Source organism: Ochotona curzoniae, unplaced genomic scaffold, assembly GCF_017591425.1.
Source record: "Ochotona curzoniae isolate NIBS_2020 unplaced genomic scaffold, NIBS_Ocur_1.0 contig_3527, whole genome shotgun sequence".
Lineage (NCBI taxonomy): Eukaryota > Metazoa > Chordata > Mammalia > Lagomorpha > Ochotonidae > Ochotona > Ochotona curzoniae.
The window spans coordinates 311,903-338,325 of record NW_024465897.1 but is presented as its reverse complement, the minus strand read 5'-3'; the positions used below and the strand labels follow the sequence as shown (position 1 = coordinate 338,325).

The window sequence follows — 26,423 nt, the reverse complement described above, 5'->3', positions numbered from 1 at the left end:
ACATGTAAACTTAGCCCAGCTGAAACTTAGAATTGATGTGCACTCCTTTGTGCCTCACGTTTCTCTCCACTTTCAGCAGGGATATCTACAGAGGTTAGCATGGGCTTGTAACCGTTTTGCTTTCATGTTAAGGACATGTAGTTTTTTTTTTTTTTAGTTCCCCAGAAGTACAAATGCAAAGCGCTCTACTATCAAACTGTAATAAATATGTTGGTTCACATTTGAGCATCATTTTAATGTTCAAGTTGTGAACTCTGAATGTAAACTAGAATTAGATTAGTTTTCCCTCAGCATTTTGCATGCAGCAGTTTATGTATCATGTCAGAGCGATGCAGTCACTGGAGCCGGAGTATAGAATCTCCATGTTTTCCTTTACCAACATTTTGTTCTGCAGGCATTTGGTTTCTTACATGGTTGGTATGGGGCATTCTTCATCGGGTCAGTGCCAACCAGCTTGTATGATGTCTGAAAGGCCTTTGTTTTTTATACATCATCAGCTAATGCACAATCCTGTCCTAGCCCACTGAATCCTGATGAATACTTCCTGTGTTCTCTCAAAAGAGCTGTGCATGGACCCTTGCTGTAGCACCTACTCCAGAAACTGAATTCTTGGGGTTATGTCCAATACTAGGTATGAGTTACTTGAAGTCTCAGTTTTACATTAACTCACTTCCACTCCCACTCAGGTGCTGGGTAAGTGGTTTTATGTGACTTAGTGAGCAAGTCAGGTCAGGATCTGCTCTCTGCTTTGAAGAAGCCAATAAAAGCTCTGCTTGCTTCATTCTATTTGGAGACTCTACACTGTACTTTTAATTTGCTCTACTGTGTTCTTTATTTCTGATATACCAGCCTTGATTTTCTTTATTGCTTCCTTAAATTATTTGAACTCTGGCATGAGCTTCTCATTGTTGATTAGTAGCTTTAAAATGAGTCTTATGGATTCTGTATGGCCCCTTTTCTCAATGTCTTCCTCAGTTAACTTTGAGGTTGGCAAAGGGTTTTTCTCCTTTGCAGGGGAGTCTTCAGTAATATACATTGTGCTTTGTCTCTTCTTTTGCTCTTGATCATTGTACTTTTGGTTAGCAGAGTCTTCTCCTTGGGCAGGTTTCTAAGCTGTGTCACCCACAGGTCTACAGTTCAATTGTATTCATTGCAGTTGATACACAGCTCTTTACTTGCAGCCACTTGTGCCACTCCCTCCAGCAGGTTCCAGGTCTGAGTTTTTCTGTTAGATTTCAACAAGGAACTCCATAGCCATAACTCCTGGCTCACCAATCTCCATCTCCTGTGACACTGTGCTGAGGATGCACTGTTGTATGTACAACCTTTCTCCCACTTCCGGTTGGGGCAGTTCCCAAGATTGAGGAGACACCAGGTGTCCTATATAGGTAGGTGTTGGTGCCACTGATCTTGCCGGAACCTGTTGGACATTAGTTCTGGGTGCCATATGGACCTATTTTGACCCGTGCCAAGCCACAGTTGGCATTATTTTCCTGTGGGACCAGTTCAAACCACGGAACTCGGTGAGTTCTCATGAGCTCAGCACATGTGCAGTTCACTGTTGTCCCTTGCAGTCCTAAAGCTTTTGCCACAGTGTACAAAATGGTGCCTAATGTACCAATACTAGAGTTCTTGATCTGCTGGCTGTCAGGTCTGAGGGCTACCCAGACCTGTCTTGGGTGGAACCTGTAGAATGCCATGTTGATACAATTCACTGAGTGAAAAATGAGTTCACTCCCAGCTCAGCGTGTCCTCAGTCCTTTCCCTTGCCTTTACCTCCTTAGGCAAAATGACACCCAATTTGGCTCTAGTGGCTGACTAGGCTATGAAATTCACCCTGTTCTTGCACTGTTGGTCTGGGATGTGCTGCTCTGTCTCTGTTCCTGGTCAAATCAAACGGACCAGCAGGACAGACAGTTCTTTGGATTCACCTCCCAAGCTCCCAGTGAAAGTCCCTTCCCACCTGTTTGCTGGTGGAGTTTTGGCTGCCTGTAGAGTTCAGATCACTGTTAGCTGAATGCTGCTGGATTATCAGTTAGTGTAACACCACCCCATTGTTTTCACTGCTTTCCTGTGTCTGACGGTCTCCAGGTACCCCTCTGCTATTGTTCTGTCCTCTCCTATTTCCTGGAATATGTCCTCTCTGCTTCATCCTGCTTAAATGTTTTTCTGTCCATTTTAAAAGTGTCCTTACCCTATTCTGCTATCTTGATCCTCCCTTAATTTGAATAGTGTATTAAAATCAACAGTACACCTTTACTATCTTCTTCTTGAGCAATAATTCTTTGTTTTTTAAGATTGCATGGGGGTCTGTCGTGGCAACCTAGGGCTTGCTTGCCGGTATCCCATATAGGCACCGGTTCATGTTCTAGTGTCCCTGTTTCCCATCCAACTCCCTGCTTGTGGTCTGGGAAAGCAGTCAAGGATGCCCAAAGGTTTTGGAATCTAAAACCTTCATGGGAGACCCAGAAGAGGCTTCTGGATCCTAGCTTTGAGTCTGCTGAGTTCTGGCCATCTCAGCCACTTGGGGAGTGAATCATTAGGCAGAAAATCTTTCTCCTTGTCTTTCCTCCTCTCCATATATCTGACTTGTATATCTGATTTTCCAATAAAAATAAATTTTAAAAAGTTTTAAAGAAAGGATTTATGTTTACCTCAAGGATTTCTGTTTACTTTGAGACAGTGAAATAGTTAGAAGTCAAATTGTTTTGATTGTTTGTATCTACATGTCTCGGTAATGATATTCCATTTTTTAAAAGATTTATTTATTTATTGGAAAGTTAGATATACAGAGAGGAAGACCTTCCATCTGATGATTTACTCCCCAAATAAGCGCAACAGCTGGTCCTATGCCGATCCAAAGCCAGGGTCCAGGAACTTCTTCCAGTTATCCCTCATGGGTGCAGGGTCCCAAAGCTTTGGGCCGTCCTCGACTGCTTTCCCAGGCCACAACAGGGAGTTGAATGGGAAGTAGAGCTGCCAGGATTAGAACTGGCGCCCATATGGGATCCCGGCACATTCAAGGCGAGGACTTTAGCTGCTAGGCCACACCGCCAGGCCCTATTCCATTGTTAAATATAAATTATCATGCTGACTTAAATCAGAGAATTTCAGTATCAATGTTCAAATTCTTGACACAAGAGAATGTACATTTTTTTACTTAATGACCTCTCTCTAAAATGTTGAATCCATGGGGCAACTAGATAGCAGTAATGTCCCACTTACAGAGTTCTAATTCCAGTCTGTTTTCTCTCCAGAACCCAGCTGGGAGTTGTGAGGCCAGACCATTTCATTCCTGAAATCAGCTCCCCTCCCCATGTCACCTCAATTGTCAGGATCTCTTCAGCATTCTCTTTTCCATTGATGTGTGCCACTCTTGCAAGCGCCTTCATGCCCTCTTCCAGCTGATTAGTGGTAATCAGCCACCGAGCCGACTCCACCAGCCACCTGGTGAAAGAACACCCAATGTCTGAGAAGAATACTGCTGGGATTTTGGTGGGGATCATGTTGAATCTGTTTATTTTGATAATATGGGCATTTTGATGACGTTGATCCTGCTGCTCCAGGAACATGGTTTCTTCATCTCTGTATGGAAAATGTTTAAGTGTCTCCATCTTTTAATGTCTTCCATTTCTTTCTAAAAATGTTTTATAATTTTCATTATAGAGGTCTTGCACATGTCTTTAGTTAAGTTTTTTTCTAACTATTTGAGATTCCTCACTGCTATTTTAATTGTCATCATACTTATAAGTTCTTTCTCAGTCATGGAGTTTTTTTTTTCTTTTTTTTTTTTAAATCTATACTACTGCCATTGATTCATACTCATTAATTTTGTATCCTGCCACCCTGACAAATGCTCTTATGAGTTCCCATAATCTATTGATTGAATCTTTTCATTTTTCCTATGTAGAGAATCATGTCATCTGCAAACATGGGTAATTTTAATTCCTCAGTTCCAGTTTGAATTCCTTAATTTTTTTTTCCTAACAGCTCTGGCAAGGAATTCCAATACTATATTGAATAGCAGTGGTGAAACTGGACACCCTTTTCTAGTTCCAAATCTTATTGGAAAAGTTTCCAGTCTTTCCCCATTTAGTATGATGCTGGCATTGGGTTTTTCGTGTATTGGTATGATTGTGTTATAGAAAGTTCTATGCCTATCTTGCTTAAGGTTTTTAGCATGAAGTTATGTTGGATTTTGTCAAATGCTTTCTCTGTCTCTATTTAGATGATCACATGGTTTTTATTTTTCAACTTGTCTACCTGGTGCATCCCATTTATTGATTTGTGAATGTGAAATCATTCCTGCATGCCATGGATAAATCCCACCTGATCTGGGTGTCTGATCTGCCTGATGTACTGGTGAATCTGTTGACTCGTATTTTGTTATGGATCTTTATGTCTATGTATATTAGGGATATGTATCATGGAATAAATAAATAAATAAATAAATAAATAAATAAATAAATAAATAACACACAAACCACAGTTAACACTCAATGGCTTAATTGTCTCTTAACATGAACACAAAGTTCCTTTCTCCTTCCATTTAACGCTAGCATAGATTCTAGCAGTGTCATTTAATCAGATGTGCTTTACCCATTACACTGGTATGTGTAAACAATGGTGTTGGGGGAAATTATGTGACCTCAATAAGTGTTCACATAATCATAGAAAATGATGATAAGCAATGGTATATGCCATTTCATTACCTGGTGCCCCTTTATCATTTTTGTTAGTGTTTTGTAATCTTCACTATAGAGTTCTTTGACATCTTGAATGAACTTTCCCAAAGTATTACAGCTTTTTATGCTTATGATGAATGGGATTTCTGTTAGTGTGATCATTGTTGGATATAAAACTGTTACTGACATTTTGAATTGATTTTGTGTATAGTAATCTGATGAATTGGCTCTTGTTGGTTTTTTTGTTTTGGTTTGTTTGTTTGTTTCCAACATGTATAACAGCCTATCTTTTAGAAACATGAAGGAAATTCTTGATTTCTTGTTTTCCTAATTGTATACCTTTTACTTATTTCTCTTGTCTAATAGCTTTGGTTAAAATTCCATTGAATAAGAATGGCATGAATGAAATTCTAGTTTTGCTCCACATAAAGTCTGGGATAAATTCCACATGATCAAAGTAAAATATCCTTTTAATATGTTATTACATTTGATTTGCTAGACTTTTCTTTGAGAATTTTTGCGGTTGTTTATCAGAATCTTTGATCTATAGATTAATTTTCTTTGTTGTGTACTTCTATGGTTTTGGAATCAGGGTAATTATGCCCTTGATGATGACTTTAGAAAGGTTTTCTTCCAGTCTTTCCCCCCTGCCAACCCCAAAAGATTCAGTGCCAGTTCTTTAAAAGCTTTTAGAATTCTGCAGTGAAACTGTTCTGTCCTGGGTTTTTCTTGGTTAGGAGTTGCTTTATTACAGATTGAGTCTCATCAATGGTAATTGATCTGTTAAGGTATCCTATATATTCATGAATCAACTGTGGGTTGTTTGTTTCCAGATATCAATCTGTTCTAGTTTTTCTGATTTGTAGGCATAGAGTTGTTTACAATAGATTCTTATGATTCTTATATTTCTTCAGTATCATCAGCAGTAATTTTTATATCTGATGATTGATATGTCTTTTTTTCTTAATCTAAATAACAATGTAGCAATTTTATCTGTTCAGATTGTAACGTTTTAAAAAATTGATTTATTTATTTGAAAAGCAGATTTATAGAAATGGAGAGTGATAATGAGACAGAGAGACAGAAAGAGAAAGAGAGAGAGAAGACAGCCAGACTGCAGCTTGGCGCAATAGCATGGTGGTTAAAGTCCTCGCCTTAAATGTGCCAGGATCCCTTTGGGCACCGGTTCTAATCCTGGCAGCCCCTCTTCCCATCCAGCTCCCTGCTTTGTGGCCTGGGAAAGCAGTGGAGGTTGACTCAAAGCCTTGAGACCCTGCACTTGCAGGGGAGACCTGGAAAGAAGTTCCTGGCTCCTGGCTTTGGATTGGCACAGCTCCAGCTGTTGCGGTTGCTTGGGGAGTGAATCATTAGATGGAAGATCTTCCTCTGTCTCTCCTCCTCTCTGAATATCTGACTTTGAAATGAAAATAAATAAATCTTAAAAAAAAGGAAGAAGACAGACAGCACATGCATTCATTGGTTTACTAGAGACAATTGCTGCTACCATCTTCCATCTTCCAAGGCTATTCTGATCTAAACAAACAGCCTGCAACTCTATCCAGGTTCCCACACATTGGCAGAGGCCAAGTCCTCGGGCCATTCTCTGCTGTTTTCCCAGATGTATTGTCAGGGAGTTACTTTGGAAGTGGGGCCTCTGGAACTCTAACAGATGCTCCTATGGAATGTTGCACTTACATGCTGCTGCTTATCCTACAGCAATTACTTGTTTACTGTTAACTTTCCAGGTCCTGGAGATGGATCATTATGTTGTTTATCTGAAAATTTTCTACTACTCTTTCCTCTTAGTGTTGCTCTAGTTGATTGGTATGGTATGTTTTGTTTTCACTATTTCAAGGAAGTGTTTAAGTTCTCTATTCCTTTCCTCAATGACCCATTATGCATGTTTGCTGTTTGTATCTCACGGAGTTGCAGATTTTCTTACGGCTTTGGTTTTTTAAATTCACACTTTTATTGAAAAACTGTTGGGCTCCCCACCCCCACCCCCTGGCTTCCCTGTGGCTGTAGGACTTCCCAAATGAAGGACAGAGACTCAAACAGAGCCTAGTCTCGGGTGTGGTGCCTTGGGGGTGGTGGTGGTGTTGGGGGGTGGTGATGAGGAGGCTGTGTTTGGTGCAGGAGGGCAGGAAGGAGTGGGCATGCAACCCCAGAGCATCTTGGTTTCATGAGGGGAGCTCTGGTAGCCTCTGTAGGTGGTTGAGGTTTAGGGGGGATATGGGGCTTAAGGGAAGAAGGCCTTTGGCAGCAACCCCTCACATATGGTGTCTGGAAGGCTTTTACTTTGCTGTTGCCCTGATTAACTGAGTATGATGGGATGATACTTAGAGTAGGGTTGTTTATGATACATCTTTGTAAGACTTCACAGGCATCAAACTACACATTCTGGGTAGTTAAAGCTTTAGTTATTGGTTTAATAGCCTATAGTTATTAGTTTAGTCAAGGAGTGTTGTCAGGTTTTTGTGCTGTGGTTTATTTTTAGCTTAAAAAGATTTATTTTATTTGTTGTAAATTGAAGTTAAAAAAAGACAGATCTTGCATCCACTGGTTCACTGTGTAAATGGCCTCAATAGTCAGAGCTGGACCAGTCAGGAGACAGGCACTGCCTCCTGCTCTCCCACATGGGGTCAGGGTCTAAAACACTTGGGCCATCTTCCATTGCTTTCCCAGGCCTGCCCAGGACATAAACTGCCAAATGTATGAGATACTGGCATTGCAGGTTGTCACAAGCGGGACCTTATGTTTTAACTTTTATGGTTTTGAGGAAGGATTTTTTTTTAAATTTTGCCTTATTGTTTTACTATATTAACTAAATAGAGTTTTATTAATAGAGTCAATCTATTTTTGTTATAATTTGTCATTTGTTTTTAAAGTTAGCTTAGAGAATATTGGGGTGACCTGTTTTTCATCAGTTTTATTTTTTAAGTCTTGTTACTGATATATTTATTTTTAGTATAGTCAGCAGCTTTTTCATTCTTAGTGGTTTTATTGCAGTTTTGTTGGTCAGAATTATTTGGTACAAACATTTTTAGTGTGGTTAGAGTTTTAAAAGTGTTGTTGAGATACAATTGATTTAATGTAGTTGGCTTCTTCAGATTACTTAGTAATTTTTCAGGCTGTGCCTAAGGCCTTGGAAAGGCATGCCTGCTGCCCAGACATCATTTTGCCATTCTCTCTTGTGCACTTCGTAAATGTTTTGACTGTCAGAGGTAAGTATTCTGCTCAGCCTTGAAGGGATGTGAACAGCTCAGCTAGAGGGGAGTTTGCCTCTGCTTGCTTTCCACATGCACGGGCGGGAGGTCTGGGGTTATGTTTCCAGATTAGACAGCTGCTTGAGTAATGCTGCAGTTATAAATGCATGCATTTAATGCAAGGACACTTCCTTATCAGCCACCAGCTACCTGGAATCCCCTACCAATGCTGCACTCATGGCTGAAAGAAATAAAACTTTAAGAGCCCAAGTGGTTTTCTTGCACTTCAGTGTCCTGCTTGGTGCACTCTGCATTGGCACTCTGCCTTGCTGCATCTCCCTGGTGAGGGGCTTATCCTTCACTACGCTAAAAATAAAGCTTCCGTTCTGCTTGCAAAGAAAACAAGAAGAAAAAAAAATGGAAAAAGTAAATTGGAATTGGTTGGAGGAGATACATGGTGTGCTGCTGACTTGTAAAAGGGAGCCTATTCAAGGGAACGTTTCCTGTGTTGGTGCAAAGAATGTGGATTCTGTAGTTGTAGGATGGAATGTTTTGTAAATATTGTAGAGTCTATTTGACATATAATTTATCCAAGTTCTGTAATTTCTTTGCTGAATTTTTGTTGGATGATCAGTTCATTGTGGGGTGTGTTGCTACAGTCCCCAATGTTGATGTCTTGGGACTTATGTCTTTCTTGAGATCTAGTAGCATCTGTTTTATAGGAGTGAGTGGTCCTGCATTGGGTCCATTTACATTACAGCGGTCACATCTTATATACTTAACCACTTGATTCTGACATGGTGATTTTTGTTTTCCCATTTTAGAGTTTCTGTCTTGAAGTATATTTTGTCTGATACAAGCATAGTTACTTCCTGCTTTGATTTCTGTTTGTAGGGAATATTTTTTTTATATCTTTAGTTTTAGTAAAAGTGTATATTTACTGGTGAGGTGATTTTTTTGTGGATAGCATACTATTGGATCATTTGTAAAAGCTTTTTAGAAGACTTTGATTTTTTTAATTGGGGAATTTAGTCTTTTTTTATTTTAGGTTCTATTGGTAAGTGATGAATTTATGAGGCCACCTTTCCTTTCAAATTTATTTTGTTGTTTAAAGCAAGTTTTGCCCTTTTACTGATAGGTTTTATACATTCATACATGTTTTGTTTCTTTGGGTCTATATGTAGGACACCTGCATGTTTAATTAGTAAGGCTGGTCAGATAGTGATAAATTCCCCAACTGTTGGTTTTGAAAGACTTAACTGTCCATTATTTATTAAAGATTATGTTACTCAATAAAGTATTATTGGTTAGGAGCTTTTTTTCCCATCTCTCTCTGTATCTATGCCATACCCCCTTGCCTGTAAGATTTCTGCTAAAAAAGTAAGCAGTCAGGTGAATGGATGATTTTCAAGAGTTACCTAGAAATTTCCTCTTGAATGTTTTGAATTTTCCCTTTTTGAAAATATTACCAGTATGAGAAGATTTCCTGTATTTCATTATTTTAAGAGGATAGCTGTACTTTCCTCACTCCCTCAATTTCCCATCCTTTCTATCTGTATTTCTCCTAATTTTCTGGAAAAGCTTAAGTTCAGTTCAATTCATGATCTTAGGCTGGATGCACCATTAACTATAATGTTTCATAACTGAAGTGTAGGGAGATCAAACTCCTAACAGGAATATGTACAAGGGTTACAAATAATAATTAAATCATAAGGTATTGTTTTTGTTCTTATGCACTGCTTCTTTTTGTCCTCTACTCATTGCACTTTTAAGAGATTGATTTTAAGGTGGTGTTTTTCTTTTTAAATTATTGCCATCCAAAGCACAGTGAAGTGAAAAATTGTGATTTCTGCTTAAATGTCCTGATAGATAGGGGTCCTGAGCATTTTGTCATGTGCCTGTTGGCCTTTTGATGTCTTCATTTAAAAAATGCCTCTTTATGTCCTTTGTCCATTTCTTTACCAGTTTGTTTTGTTATTAATGAATTTATTGAATTTCTTGAAGATATTGGGTGCTAATTCTTTTTCATAGCAAAGCTTGACAATAGCTTTCTGCCATTCTCTTAGTTTCCCCTTTACTAGATTGAATGGTCCCTTTGCTGTGAAGAGAGTTTTTAGTTTGATGTAATTCCACCTGCCTCATTTTGCTTTTATGTCCTGTCTTCTGAGCTTTTACAAAAGACTTATGCCAATTTCTTGCAGTAGTTTCATTAAGTTTTCCTTTTGCAACCTGATGGCTTCAGGTCTTAGATTTAGATCCTTAATCCGTTGTGAGTTTATTTTTCTATACATGTAAGGTAGAGGTGTTGTTCATGCTTCCATATGGACAATTCCGTTTTTCAATAATATCACTGTTGAAGAGACTATCCTTTCTCTAGGGAAGATTATTTTTAAGCTTTTTTTGGTCAGAGATTAGCTTATGGTAGATGCATGGATTAATTTCTGGAGTTTCTATTCTGTTCCATAATACACAAGCCTATTTGTGTTAGTGTGAGATTGTGTTTCTTAAACCATCACTGTCTGTTCCTTAATGTAAATGATCATGTCATCAGCAAACAGGGTAATTTGACTTTTCTTTTCTAATTTCTATCACTTTAATTCTTTCTCTTTCATAATGGTTATGGTTAAATCTTCTAGACTATACTGGTTACTAATGGTGAGAGTGGATATCTTTGTATGCTTTCAGGTCATGGTATAAATGATTCTAATTGATCAAGATTCACTATGGTACTGGTTCCTGGCTGATCACACACTGGTTTTATTGTGTTAAGGTACATTGCTTCAATTCTTAAAAAGTTTTTGTTTTTGTTTTTGTTTTTGTTTTTAGCAAAATGATGTTGCATTTTATCAAATGCTTTCTTTGTGTCTGTTGAGATTACAAAATGAATTTTATTTTTCAGTTTGGTAATGTCTTGTGTCATCTTTTTATTTGTGTATGTTGACTCATCCCTGCATCCCTGGGATAAATCCCTTTGCTTTGGGTGGATAATCTTTTTGATATGTTGTGTTTGGTGAGTATTTTGTTGAGGATTTTGCATCCAAGTTCATCAGGGATATTGTTCTATACTTCTCTCTCTCTTTTTAAAGGATTTATGTATTTTTATTGGAAAGGCAGATATACAGAAAAGAGGAGAGACAGAGAGGAAGATCTTCCATCTGTTTTTTCACTGTCCAAGCAGCTGCAATGGCCAGAGCTGAGCAAACCCAAGACCCTGGGCCATCCAAGTCTGATTTCCCAGGCCCCAAGCAGTTAGCTGGATGGGAAGTGGGGGCCGCCAGGTTAGAACTTGTGCCCAAATGGGATCTCCGTGTGTTCAAGGTGAGAATTTAAGCCACTATGCTATCTCACCTGGCCCTACAGTTCTCTCTCTTTGTTGCTTCATTTTTAGGTTTTGAAATTAAAGTGATCTGAATTCACAGAAGAAGTTTGGGTTATTCTCAGTATTTATAATGTTGCATAGTTTGAGAATGTTTCTTTAAAGGTTTGGTAGAATTCAGCAGTGAGAGCATCCAGCCCTGGGCTTTGTTTGGTTGGTATGAGCTTCATCATTGATTTGGTCTTGGTTATTGGTCTACTTAGATGTCCCCTGTCTTCATGCCTCAGCTTTGGTAAATTGTTTCCAGAACTGTATCCTTTCCTTCTAGACTTTATAATTTTCTTCTCTGCATTTATTAATGTGGACTTTCGGCCTCTAATTTTTGTCAGGTGGGCCAATTTTGAGAACTTTGTTGATTTTTTTTTAAAACAGCTATTCATTTGGCTATTAGAATGGTTTGTTAAATTTCAATTCTAATTCTTATTCTCTCCAATTAATATTCATTTCTCCTATTAATTTTGGGCTCATTCATCATTCATGTGCATTCTTCATTAATTTACTGGATACCTTTCTATTTATTGACATAGACAATAATTTTCACAAACTTTCTTCCATATTGTTTTTGCAGTATTCCATGAGCTTTGATATGTTGCTATCATTTCATTCACCAGGGAGTTTTTTGCTTTCCATTTTGATTTTCGTTATGACCCACTGGTTATTCAGGAGCACACTATTCGATCTCCAGGTGTTTGCTTATTTTCCAGTTTTGTGTGTTGTTAATCTCCAGCTTCCTTTCATTGTGAGAAAAGCTACATGGTATGATTTCAATTTCTTGATTGTTTGAGATTTGTTTTATGGCCTGGTATGGAGGCAGTGGTAGAGAAAGTTCTTCACACTGATGATAAGAATGTTTATTCTGGAACCCTGAATGATAACCTAATGGCTGAATTTTCACCTTGCAAGATCCTGGATCTCATATGGGCCCTGGTTTGAGGCCTGGCTGCTACACTTCCTATCCAGCTCCCTGCTTGTGGCCTGGGAAAGCAGCAGAGGATGGCCCAAAACCTTGGGACTCTGCACTTGTGTGAAGACTGAGAAAAAGCTCCTGGCTCCTGGTTTCAGATTGGCTCAGCTCTGGCCATTTCAGCCACTTATGAAATAAACAGTGCATAGGAGATCTTTCGCTCTGGCTTTCCTTTTCTCTTTAAATCTGACTTTTCAATAAAAAAAAATTAAAAAACCAAGTCTTTCTTCTCTATTCTCATTCACTGTTTATTAGTCATGGTTTCATTTTTGTTCCTTTTATCCCCTGCAATCAATAGGCAGCTCTTTCTTAGGCAACTAAAAAGATGCATCATTTTACTTAAAGATCTAATTATTTTCATTTTTTAAATCATTCAGTTTAGAAAATAAAAAGAATGTTTATTCTGCAGCGATAGGCTTGAGTATTCTGTAGCTATCAAGTAGCTCCATTTCTCAATAGTGTAGATTAGCCCTGCTCATGTTTGTTTGATTAACTGTCTGCTAGTCGAAACCCCTTGTTGTTATTGTGTTGGAACATAAGTCACCCAATGATTCATTACTATAGGTACATGTTCAGTTAAACTGATCTATTAATAATTACTGATCTATTAATCATTAATAATTCTCTTCTTTGTCCATTTTACAGTTTTTTTATGGTGTTAGGAAAGCTATTCTTGCACCTTGTTGCTTTCTGCTAGTGTGAAATATCACTTTCCGTTCTTTCACTGTGTATCTTTGCTGTGTGATGTTCCTGACAGCATATGCATTCAGCCATATGTACCTTTTACTTGCCAATTTAGTCCACTTGCACTCAAGATCACTATTGATAAATAATGACTATGCTCATAAAAATTCCTGCTTTTTTATCCCCTTTATTCTTTAAGTATTACAATTGTATTCTTTCTGTCTTCACAATCTTTCATGATGCTGTTTGTTTTCTCCGTTACTATGGTACTATATTCTTAAGTATCATTTGTAAGGCTGATTATCTTTTACCCATCTTCATTTGTTGTAGGCTAAGGAGTTGATTAGTGCTCATTAGACTGGGCAGGAACAGGAACTGGGCTTGTGGCTAAAAACACCTAGACTAATTGGACTCATCTGTATCCAATATCCTGGTAAATGAGGATGTGGGGGGAAGAGTATTTAAGGAGAGGTGAAGGAGCAATAAAGGGAGACTTCGCAGAGACGTCCGCCATCACTGGACTCCTGTCAGTGCTTTATCCCCAGATCCTCTCAGTGTCCATGTCACTGGCTCTGTTGGCCGGAGCAAATGGCGTCTAATGTGGGGCATGGCACGAGGGACAATCTGAGGGACCCCTTGACCTACAAAGGTAAGTTTAGAATTAAAAATTTTGCAGGGGCATATCTAATTTCATCCTCAGACCCTCTCAGTGTCCATGTTACTGGCTCTGCTGGCCGGAACATTCATTTATAAATGAGATCTTGCTGGATACAGCATTTTAGGCTGACAGGTTTTTGTTTTAGAACTCAGATTTCAACCCACAATTCTCCCATAGCATGTTGAGTTTCTGATAAGAAATTTACCATATTGGGGAACCTTTAAAACATCTGACACACTTTCATGTTTTCTTTAGCTTACTTTGGAAAGTTTTGCTGTGGTTGAAGGTCTTTCCTGTCATGTTTACTTAGAGTTCCCTGTGCCTCCTGTACTTGAATGTGTATACCTTTTAGAAATTAAAAAAATTTCGACTATTACTTCACTGAATAGTCAGTCTTAGGCATTTGTTTTCATTTTATCAGAAAATCCTAAGACACAAATATTTGGCCCTTTATGCTATTCTAAAGATCTTGAACATGGTTTTCAGTTTTTTCCACTTTTTGTATCAGTGAAACATTTCAATTGATTTGTCTTCTTGTAGCTTATGTACTGTTTCCTCTTCCTGTTTTAATTTGTTGTTAAGACTTTGCACTCTGGGAGTGGAGCAATGGCCTACTGGCTAAAGTTCTCACTTTGAACATGCTGGGATCCCATATGGATGCCGGTTCTAATCCCGGCAGTTTCACTTCCCATCCAGCTCCCTGTTTGTGGCCTGGGAAAGCATTTGAGGATGGCCCAAATTCTTGGAACCCTGCACCCGTGTGGGAGACCTGGAAGAAGTTCCTGGCTCCTGGCTTCTGATCAGCACAGGACCAGCTGTTGCACTCACTTGGGGAGTGAATCATTGGACAGAAGATCTTCCTCTCTGTCTCTCCTCCTCTCTGTATATCTGACTTTGCAATAAAAATAAATAAATCCTAAAGAAAACGACTTTGTACTCTAATTTTTGACATGCTGAATATTATCTTGACATGTCCCATTGTGATTAAATTTATTTCTTTCCTTCTTTATTTTTTCTTATTTAGTCCACATAAAATTGGCAGATTCTATATATTTCAAGATACATTTCTAGGAGCCTACTGATATTTCCATCCTAATTATTTATATGAATGAAACTTATGTGATGTTTTGCATCTGTGCAGTTTAAGAGCACAATTATAATGTCCACAATAGATAATTTCTGTTTATTTTGTAATCATTCTCCACTAAAGAAATAATTCAACAATAGCAAATGTAAAAGCGATTGTTCCTGAACAGTATAGACAAAAGCATAAAGAGTAACCAAATCTCAAAATGTCAATTTCTCTCATATGCACTACAGATTTTGTGCTCTGCATGTGTGTTACCACTATGGCTTAAAGTGGACTGACTGGCTTCTTTTGTTAGCCATGGGTATGCTGGAGTTGATGATAGTGGATGTGATTAAGTATGCATGCTTCTGGACATCATTAGGCCAAGGTTTGCAGGTGTTCTGGCAGCATCTTGGGTCTGAAGGAAGATAAACAGGTTGATGTATCTTCAGGGACCTCAGTAGCATTGCCTTTATGAAGGCTGCTTGGGAACAGCCTGGGATTTGACAAATGTGGGTATATTAAAGCAGTTAGCTTGTGGGAAGGACTAGATAAATAACTGGGGTCAATTGTCTTAGGAAACTCGGTTGCATGCGTAAACAATAAGGTACTGTGCAGCAAAGAACTAACCAGGGGAAAAGCATGTCATGAACCGGCCTCTTTTCCCAGGTCAATGCAGCAGTGCAGTAACCCGGTGGCTGCTGCAGAGACCTTGGTCCGTGAAGGCTGTAGACATCTCCAGCAGCCTTTTTGGGACTGCTGCTTATCCTGCTCCTCTCAAACAGGGTCACTTTTGGTTTGCTGTTAATCTTCAGAGTTGGCATTCTGACAACTGTGTGCCTGTTTCCTCATTTTATGACTACTGTGGTGTCTCCCTGCTTGCTAGATCTCTGGCAACTTCTCAACTCCTCCAGAAATCTGTCTCAGACATCCTGGTTAAACAGTTGTGTTTTTGTTTTGTTTTGTTTTTTACTCCAATTAAGTTTAAATCAGGTCAAAACATCTTTTAAATTATGTCTTGGGCAAATCTTCAAATAGACAGGCAATGAGAGCTCACTGTAAACAAGGAGGTTTTTGGAGGGTTAAGACAGGACAAGTGCCACCAATCTCCAGCCTATACTGCCTTCCAAAGTTAAATAAATAATGCCATTACTTCATGACTAAGTACATGTCGTTGTCTATTACAACTGATTTCATAAGCAATTCTCTCTCTGCTACACTGCAAAGAAGACTACCAAGTCCCAGCCTTTGTCGTGAAGTGTCATCCTTTCCTTGTTCTCATTTTAGGCATTTCAGAAGGTATGAACAGGAATCATGGCTGCAGTCAGGCCTAAATCAACTAAATGTTTATCTGACAATATTTACTTGAGTCTTACCAACTTAGCTTCCCTTAGGATTGTACATACCTGGACAGCAAGGAGCAGACAAACAAAGGTATAGATACAACCAGCTGTAATGTGTACCAGTCCCGAATGGCAAAAGCTACTCCTCCCAAGAGCATCTGCCCAAGGCTATAGGCACATAACATCAGCGTTACTCCAATATGTTGAGATCTTGGCACTGTCCACTCTGAAGCTTAGAAAAAGGAAAGAAAACAAAACAAAACAAAACATATACACAATTTCAGAGAAATGGCAATTTCAGGTCCATTGAAGGCACAGATATAGTGGAAGTCACACATTGTTGACTTACAAAGAATGACAGGGTTTCCTAACACATTCATGACAGGAAACCCAGCCAAGAAACGTAGGATGCAGAAGATGATGAAGTTTGGAGCAAAGGCTGTACAGGTGTCCAGGATGGCCGTCAAGAGGAGACACCATGTGTATATCAGCTTCCGCCCATATCTAAGAAATAAGATTATTTAGGAGAGAACAATATAAAGGTTAGTCAACTTGAAACACATGACATGTCTTGAAATTCAGGGTAAATGTTCAGCAACTGAAACACTGTATTTGACCCTGCTGGATTTGTCTTGTCAACAGCAGAAATCATGGATATTACCCTCTCAAATGTCAATTTTCTCTTATGCATTACATTTTTATACTCTGTACATAAGTTATCACAAATTAGGCAAACATGATGTTTGAGTTTAGAGACCTGCTTTTTTTGTTAAACACAATAATTCCAGCTGTGACCATTTGGTTGCAAAAGACATGATTTCATTCTTCTTTATGTCTCAGTAGTATTCTATAGCAACACATCAATCTCACCAATGAATAGATCAATTAGACAAAAATATCATCATCATCAACAGAGCTAATCTGCACTATTGGTTGGATGATATTAACATATCTACAGAGTATTTTATCTCATAGCTACCAAAGACACTCTCTTTTCTACATTGCATGGACATTTCTCTAGGACAGACGATAAGCAAGGGCATAAGGAAGTTTTAAGAAATTCAAAATTAGGAAAACATACTATATGTCTTTTCTGACCCAGCGCAATGAAGCTGAAAATAAGAAATTTAAGAATATGTAAAAATTATGAAAACACACGGCAGCTGAAAAATACACACTCTTGAAATTGTAATGTGATGTAGAAGAAATCAGAGATAAATAAGAGAAATGTGAAACAGATTACAGTGTGATTAGTCATTTTATGGGATACAACAAAAGCAAAGTTGACAGAAATCTTTTTCATAACTAGTGTTTTTATTAAGCCTTGAAACACACCTCCTACGATGCATTATCAGAAGGAATTAGTAGGAGGGAAGAAGCATTCAAAATTTAAGAATAAATAATCAGGGTCTAGTGTGGTAGTTTGGCAGGCTAATCTTCCACTTTCGAGTGCTGGCACACTGCAATGGGTGCAGGTTCATGTCCCAGATGAATTATTTCTTATTCAACTCTCCAACTATGATTTGGGAAATCAGTGGCGGGTAGCTTAAGGCTTCAGTTCCGTACACCTCTATGGGAGACTGGGGAGGAGCTTATGGCTCCCAGCTTTGAATTTTCAGCTCTGTCCATTGCGGTCATTGTGGAGTGAACTAGCAAACAGAAGATCTCTCTCTGCTTCTCTTTCTTTATCTGTAAAAATCTTTTAAATAAAAATAAATAATTTTAAAAAGAAACAAACAAAATGACACTTCAAAATTATACAAAAGATCAATCAAATGAATAGTTGGTGTTTTGAAAAAAATAAAAATTTTAGACCTTTGCCCAGCTTATCAAAAATAAAAGACCTAAATTACTAAGATCAGACATGCTACAAGGAATATCACAGAAATAAATAGAATCATCATATATGCCAAAATTGGGGCACAAAGACATAGAAAACCTGAAATACCAGCAACTTGGAATGCAAATGAATCAATAACAAAGACAGTACCAACAGGGCAAAACCACTGGCTGGATGGCTTCACTGCTGAATTTTACCAAGCTGTTAAAGAAAAACTGATCCCAATATTTCTTAAACTATCTAAACAATTGAAAAGGGAGGAACCATCCCACACACTACCCATGAGATCAGCCTCATCTTAACTCCAATGCCAGAAAAATGACACAACAAAGAACCATAGAGCAATATTCCTGCTGAAAACAGATGCAAGATTTCTCAATAAAACATTAGCTATGGAATTCAGCAAAAATTCAAAATGATTCCCATTAGGATAAGTGTGATTGATCCTTTGTATATGATTCAACATATACAAAGCAACACATGTGATATGTCACATTAACAGATTGAAGAATAAAAAAATTTACTATCTCATCAGGTGTAGAGAATGCATTTGACAAAGTATATGATCCTTCCATGATTATAAAAATCTTAAACAAACTGGGTATGAGAGAGAGAAATCTCAACATAACCAAGAAAATATGTGGGGTTTCTTGTACCTTTCAGCACCTGCATGGAAGACTTGCTTTTCAGGGGCCATGGAGCTCATGCTGAGCCTGGGGCCAGCAGAGTGGGATTGGGGATTCATCCTACACATGCTTTGGCTCCAGGAAGGCAAGGAAAGGAAAAGGCAGTAAAGAGGAGAGGAGTAGGTGTGCATGGGGACATGGCTTGGGGACTTGTAAACATATTGGGGAACCAGGCCAGTACGGTTTTGAGAAGGGAAGTTAGAGGACCATTCTAGGTCAGATTAATGCACCCAACCAAGTGTTGGGTTGGTTAACATCTATCACCATCCACTGGTGCACACAAAAACTAGGGCTGGGAGACCCACATGGCAGATTAGACCACAGTATCTGCCAGTGACTCTCAGAACAGGAGACGGATCATGTCATATTGGGCCATGACGCTAAGCAGTATGTAAGGAACTAGGTCTTGGGTTAGATTCTATGGGAGACAAGCAGGATCACCATTGTGAGACTGCAATATTTACTGCTTTGCTCAATGTCTGGAGGTGGGAATGGGCCAACCTAGGCATAACCATGGAACCCACCGATACTCATGGGATCTTGACTTGGAAACAAGCCTGAAAGCCCAGGCTTCAGCACCCATAGGTTCACCCAAGAATTGAGCATGAGGCACATTGGGCTGAAAATCTGCCATCACACACAAAGGCACTGATTGGAACATGTGAGATCTGGGTCTGGGAATGGACCTGGTGGGGGAACCTGGAGAACTCCCCTGGTGAGGTATAGCTCCTGTTGGTAAGTACATGATTCAGGTTTGTATGTGTTCAGGCTCAACAAGGATGCTCCACCTGTCAGCAAATGTGTGGGTTGGCTCTGGAGGGGCAGACTGGGCAGGGCAAGGCCAAACTGTAGCACAGTGGCATATGCAATATCCAGGATGGGACGCGAGCCATGCTGGGCTATGCTATCACACCTTCTAGTTGCATGAAAGCCAGGATGGGAGAAGGCTGGGCTGGGCTAAGTTGTAGCACCCACCTACCAATGAGATTTGGGACTGCGGGGCAGACCAGGACAGGACAGACTGAAGCATTCAATGGCAAAGGTCAAGATGGTGGATGGGTTATGCTTGGCTGTGTTGTAGCAACCACTGGTAAGATCTGGGTCTTAGAGGTAAGGAGATACTCTGGCTGGATTGTGGGACCCACTGGTGAGTATGAGAGCCAGAATGGGGGCATTGAACTGGGGTAGACATGGTATGGGTGTGGACTGGACTGTTATGTGCCAGACTTGGCTAACCTCCAGCATCCATTGGTGCTCATGAGAGTCAGGGTGGGAGTAGGATGGGCTGGGCTAGGTCTCGGCGCCCACTGAAACACAAGAGAGCTAGGTTTGGGGATGGATCAGTCAGGGCTGTGCTATAGCACCAATGGTAATAATCGAATGGGTGTAACCTGGTTGGGCAAGGCCTTGTACCTGCTGGGACAGGACGTGGGTCATGTCAGGTTTGGACAAGGTCCTACTGATGTAGGCAAGATCTATTACTGGGAGGAGATCTGATAGAGAAGCTTATGGAACTCCTCAGTTAGGACACAGTCCCTGCAGGTGACAGCAAGAACCAAAGCTGGGAGCAGCCTAGACAAGGCCAAGTTATAATACTCACTGGCATACCTGTGATTCAGGTCTGGGGGCTGGCTGGGCCAGGTTAATTCATAGCATCCACTGGCAGGTATGAGAACCAGGATGAGGTGCAGATCAGGTTGGATTGGACCACACCAGCCCTTTCACATTAGGGTCAGGACTTGGGGGGTAGCTGAGCTGGGCTAGGCTGTAGCACCTGTCATCATGAGCCAGAACTAGGGTAGGTCAGGCCAGGGTACCCCAGGCTGGGCAGGATGGGATGAGTCAGAGTGTAACAACCACTAGCAAATGCCAAGGGGAAGTGAGCCATGCCATAATGGGCTGTAACACCCACCAGCACACTTAAGATGCCAGCAGGGGGCAGGTTCAGTGGGGGGTGAGGGTTAGCTCCCTTGCTGAGCCATTGCTCCCATTGGTGAGCACTATGTCTGGGACTAGGGGCAGACCAGGATGAGCTGTATTACAAAGCCTGTTGGCCTGCATGTGAGCTGGGCTAGGAGAGAGTCAGTCTGGGCAAAGTGACCACATCCACTGGTGCATGCATGAGCCAGAGTAAGTGCAGATTGGTTGGAAATTTCTTCAGCATTAGCTGGCATGTGCTGGGATGGGGGGCAAGTCCTGTCAGGCTAGATTACATAACTACATGGAAAGTGCAAGATCAGGGGTTGGGAGAAGGCTTATCAGGGAAACTGTGCATACACCTCTGATGGGCTATAGCACCTACCAATGAATAAGAAGACCATTGGTGCTATGCCTTGATGGGTCAGGTGGTAGCTGGATAGTGGGGTTGGTCAAACTGAGCTAGGCTATAGCACCCATGGAAATATACAGAGCTGAACGAGATGTGGGAAAGACTAGACAAGCCTGTTGCACATAATGTCATGCATAGATTAAGGCTAGGAGTGGGACTGGTGGGGGTCATTAGGGTTCTTTCGAAATAGGCTACAGATCCCACTGGTATATGTGAAGGACAGGTGTGTGGTAGGCTGGGTTAGACTGGACCACAGCATCCATTGGCTTCAATATGAGATGGAGCTGGGGACAGAATTGACCCAGAAACTGCAACTCCCAGTGTGTGTTGGGGGGAGGCTATAAGGGTGACAGACTGAGTCAGACCCCACATTGGCTGTCACCTAAAAAAGTCAGGTCATGGGTCACCTCTGGTGAGGGTTCTTTGGGGACACCACCCAAGTGGACTGCTGGTTTCAAAACTCCTGGGCAAAGCAGCAGAGAATCACCCTAGGTCTTGGTTCCCAACATTGATGTGGAAGACCCAGAAAAAGCTCCTAGCTCTTCCCTTTGGGTCGGCTCAGCTCTGGCCGCTGTGGCTATTGGGGTGTGAACCAGCAGATGGAAGGCTTTCTGCATCTCTCCTTTGCTCTCTGCAAAACTTGTCTTTCAAATGAAAATAAATAAATCTTTGAAAAAAATACTGGAAGGCATGTATGTATTCGATAGATGATTAATATCCAGAATTTATAAGGAGGACAAGATAATAAAATAAGCCAAACATTTCAGTTAAGAATTGAGCTAAGAATATGAGTATGATTTTTCCAAAATTGAAATACAAATGACTAACAGACATATGAAAAGATGCTCAGAATCACTAGTCATCAGGGAAATGCAACTTAAAACAAAACAAGAATTCACTTCACATCAGTTCAAATGGACATTATCCAAAAACCAACACACAACAAAGGTTGGCAAGGCCTGTGGTGATAGGCTGATACACTGTTGGCGGTAATGTGAACTTCTGCAAACACTGTGCAGTGCATTTGGGATATTCCTCATAGATTTGAAAATAAGTCCACAATATGACCTACTCATGCCAGGCTTGGGAATTTATCAAAACAAAATTATATCAGTGTACTACAGAGGTAAGTATATTTATTGCAGGTCAATTCACAATAAAAACTTATGGAATCAACCCAGATGCTTTTTTCATGTCTATGAAAAGAACAAAAGATTCATAACAACAAATTACATTATCCAGGTCACATATAAAAACACTCTTATTTGGTCGTAGCCTCCTAAAATCAGAAAAAGCAGAGAGAATGCAGCATAAATTAAAGTACATCACATGAGTTTAGCAAGGATTTCTAAAATCAGTGTGTGCAGCATGTGATCAACAGGCCAAAAGAAACTGAGATGGCACTTACCTGTCTGAAAGACGGCCAAATATCAGGCTTCCCAGCAGCGACCCACTCATAAAGAGGGTTTGAACCACTGATTTTTGGGACTGATAATCACACACCAGGTCCCACTGGAAGAGGAAAGCAACCCAGTGGAAGTTTAGGAGAGTTTAAGCCCTTTTGTTCAACCTGATGACAAATCCTTACATATGACACTGGCCTCCTGCTATGGGGCTGCTCCCTCTCCAGCTTCACCTGCCATCACTCTCCTCGGGCTGCCCACACTCCAGAACTACTGAACCTACTCAGCCTTTGCCACGCAACTGCCTCACTCACCCCAAGCCATTCAGGCAATCTGCTGCCATGTGTCTGTAGTCTTTCTTCTCTTATATTACAAAATCCTTTCTGTTACTGTCAGCACCTTGGAAAGGTATAATTTATCCTGCTAATATTCTTAGAGTTTCTTTTCTAATTTTTTACTTCAGAATAATCTGTATAAAGTAAAACTTTGGAATTGTACAAAATGTTCAAAAAGAGCCCACACTCAAATTCCACTGTTGTAAATTCCATAGATACTTTCCGTTATCCATTACCCAATGTAAATTTCTCCTATTTTGCTGAAATCAAAGTTCACTTCCTCTGTCTCCCCCATCTCTCCCAGTATGTAATGCTGTCCTTTCTGTTCTGGGTTTGGTTCATTTTGAGGTTTATTTTAGCTCCCATATATGAAGATAACATACAATTTTTAGTTTCCTATATCTTTTTTCAATTAACTTGATGTCCCTCAGTTCCACTCATTTGGATGCTAATGGTAAGATTTCAGTCTTTTAAAATAATAAAATGGAATTCTATTGTGTACTTAATACTTTCTTTTCTAAAAATATTAATTTATTTTGTCTTTGAGAGGCAAGTTATAGAGTTAGGGAGACAGACATACACAGAGAAAGAGCTTCCATCCACTGGTCACTCCATAAATGGCCAACTACATCTTGGACTGGTACAGTTCAAAGCCAGGATTTGGGGATTCCCTGGAGGCCCCCAGACGGGTGGCAGGGCTTTAGGACATGAAATATTATCAGGAACATCCCGAGAAGATAAATAGGGAAGTGATTCAGACGGGAACAAGCTAATGCTTATATTCCTTCTGACTTGTAGGATTTTTTTTAATACATTGAACTATTGAGATGGGCTCACATATTTTCATCATTACTTCATGTGCTGATGACAAACTTTGTTGATGTTATATCTTGGCTATTGTGAACAGCAATAACCATGATGGGAAAGGAATCATGGAATTACTCCACATAATTTGGATGTATGCTCAATGGTGGATTTAGCAGGTTTTATGACAGTTCATCACCTGGCTTTCCAAAGTCTGTACTGCTTTCAGGACTAGCTGTACTGATTTACATTGTCAGCAACAATGTATAATAGTTCTGCTTCATTTATGTAGAGGTAGCCATTGCTAACTTTTCTTTCTGAGATGGAATGATATCTCATTGTGGTTTTAATTTTCATTAATTTCTGAGGTGTCTAGTAATTTGGGCCATTTTCACATCTATTTCTTGATCATTTTTAGTAATCTTATTTGAATCATCTGAAGAATTTCAATAGCACTGTCACCTAAATCCTATCCCCGGAGCTTTTGATTCACTTGCTGTGTGTTTAGTTTTGAAGTAAGTACCAAATGGCACTGATGTAGCATAATACACGCCTGGTAATACCTCAATCACTTTTAATACAGTGATCATCACTAATGATGTGATGTGGTAGCAGATTATGCATAGTTTGTTCAATTCAATGAACTCAAAAATATAATCAAACACCTGTGATGAAATTGTGGTATAGATGTTCAATAACTAACTGCTAAAGCAATGGGTACTACATACCCTTCTGAAGACACAGTGGGTAAGAGAAGTCCCAGTCCATTTTTACTTTTCACTCCAACACTTTCAGTTCTTATCACATCTCCATAGAGAGATTTATATAAAAACACGTTCAGCTCAGATCACTTCTCTAAAGAGGTTTACAAGAGGACTCTTACCTCTGTCACGATGGTGGAGAGGAAGTAGCTTTGGTCATACACCCAGCCATCCACACAGGGCTCTGTGTCTGACTCACTTATGTTGGAGAGGGTCCCATTCAGGTGAAGGAGCTGCCACTGGGGATGGATGAAGCGACGACACTTCTCTGGCTTCAGGTTTGAGTCCAGGGGGATGGAGACTCTCAGGAGATCATCCTGGCTGAGGATGCCAGTGTCATTGTGGGAGACAGTGTGATTGTCAAGGAGAGGGACCCAGCAGCGATGCTCAGGGGTGGCTGCAGTGAAGTTCTCCAGCAGAACATGAGGGTATGTGATGACACTGGCAACAAAAAAGAAAGCAATCTGAAGGATCTGGAATCTTCCCAGAGTTCCAGCTTGATCCAGGAGCTCATCAAAGGCCATTGAGGCTGAAGGGCTTGTCTCCAAGAGGAAGCACAGTTGTTTTATGGAGAGAAGTTCAGAGGAGACAATGTTTCCTTCCCCCAAGTTCACTGACACTGTGTAGACCTTGACTCCACTTTCTTCACAGCAGGCCCCTTCTCACACCTGCATAAGAGCAGAGATTAGAGTTTTCCCTGTTTCTTTATGTTTAGGCAGCTGCTAGGTTGAAAATTGAGGCACAGATGCAACAATTTGGCAAAGAGATCACCAGTTGTTAACAAGATGTTAGACAAAGCACTTCTCTGAATGAATCTAACCCCTGGGCTTCATGAGACTTGAGTGAACTTGTTTCAATTGGATGACATCTCCACATGGATTAATATATTCATGTACAGAGGTCATTCTTTTTCAGGAACGAGATATTGGAGATTTATTTGTGAAGAGCCCAAGGGTGACCCTCTACAAAAACAGAGTAGGGCTTGCTGTTAGAACTGAAAATGACTAAAAGTTAATGGAAAGTTACCATTGGTTAAAATAAAGCAAAGTGGAATGTTCATCATGAAGGTACCTTTTCATTAGTAAGGTTTTGCTTTAGTTAAATAATAACACTGGAGGCTAGTGGGGTGGTCTAGCGGCTAAAGTCCTCGCCTTGAATGCACCAGGATCCCATATGGGCGCCGGTTCTAATCCTGGCAACTCCACTTCCCATCCAGCTCCCTGCTTGTGGCCTGGGAAGGCAGTTGAGGATGGCCCAAAGCCTTGGAACCCTGTGCCCATGTGGGAGACCTGGAAGAAGTTCCTGGTTCTGGCTTTGGATCGGCACAGGACCAGCCATTGCGCTTACTTGGGGAGAGAATCATCAGATGGAAGATCTTCCTCTCTGTCTCTCCTCCTATCTGTATATATGACTTTGTAATGAAAAATATAATAAATCTTTTAAAAAATAATAACACTGCGTCATTGTTAGGATTTTTCAAGTATTGAAATAGAACACAGAGAAAGGAAGGTGGATAATTGTGCCTGTATGCAATTGTTTATTTCAACATATGTTGAGTGATTCTCATAGCACTTAGCTCTTTCTACTGTTATTTGTACAAAGTAATATTGTTCACTCATGTGTACTTAAATGTATAAGCATTTATTTATATAAAAAGTATAAAGTTACTGTTTAATAAAAGCCAAACCAAGCTAACAAATGAACCTTTAGGACTTTTCTGAAAACTGTAAGTTCCTGTTCCACTTCTAATTCATTGTCTGTGGAACATTTCAACACGAAGATTTCTGTGCAGTTTGTGGACTTTGGAACAAGCCCAAGGACATCAATCTTCAGAATCACTGGGTACTGTTGCAAAATGTTAGAAAGCAGATTCCATTCATTTGTTGGGGTTATCATAACAACAATCTCATGACTGCTGAATTGTATTTTCTCACTTCCTGAGGTTGAAAGTCCAATTCATGGGGTCAACAGGGCTAGCTACTTTTGAGGTCTCTCTCCCTGGCTTGTGGATAGTTGTTTCTTGTTCTGGTCTCACCTGGTCTTAACTGGTGCAGATGCACCCCTGATGGATCTTCCCCTTCTTACAAGGACACCAGTCATATTGGATCAGGACTTTTTCCTATTACCCTCATTTAAACTGTTCTCCAAATACAGTTATATGTTGAGGTGTTGAGTGTTGGTATTTCAGCATATGAATTTCAGAGAGATACAATTTGATCAATCATGGAGTTATACAATCAAAATAGTTCACTAAAGCTACTGAGGGTGTACAAAACTGGT

General features: G+C 40.0%; 1 protein-coding gene across 1 annotated transcript in view; it reads right to left on the bottom strand.

Moving 5' to 3' along the window:
• Positions 1-24,667, bottom strand: part of LOC121157578 (steroid transmembrane transporter SLC22A24-like) — a 30,094-nt gene extending 5,427 nt beyond the window's left edge. The window contains exons 1-5 of the mRNA XM_040981862.1: positions 24,266-24,667; positions 22,249-22,352; positions 16,335-16,489; positions 16,049-16,217; positions 3,324-3,447 (exon numbers count right to left, since the gene is read on the bottom strand). Of these exons, the coding sequence (XP_040837796.1) occupies positions 3,324-3,447; positions 16,049-16,217; positions 16,335-16,489; positions 22,249-22,352; positions 24,266-24,667 (954 nt within the window). The remainder of the gene's footprint in view (positions 1-3,323; positions 3,448-16,048; positions 16,218-16,334; positions 16,490-22,248; positions 22,353-24,265) is intronic.
• Between the last annotated feature and the right edge of the window lie 1,756 nt (positions 24,668-26,423).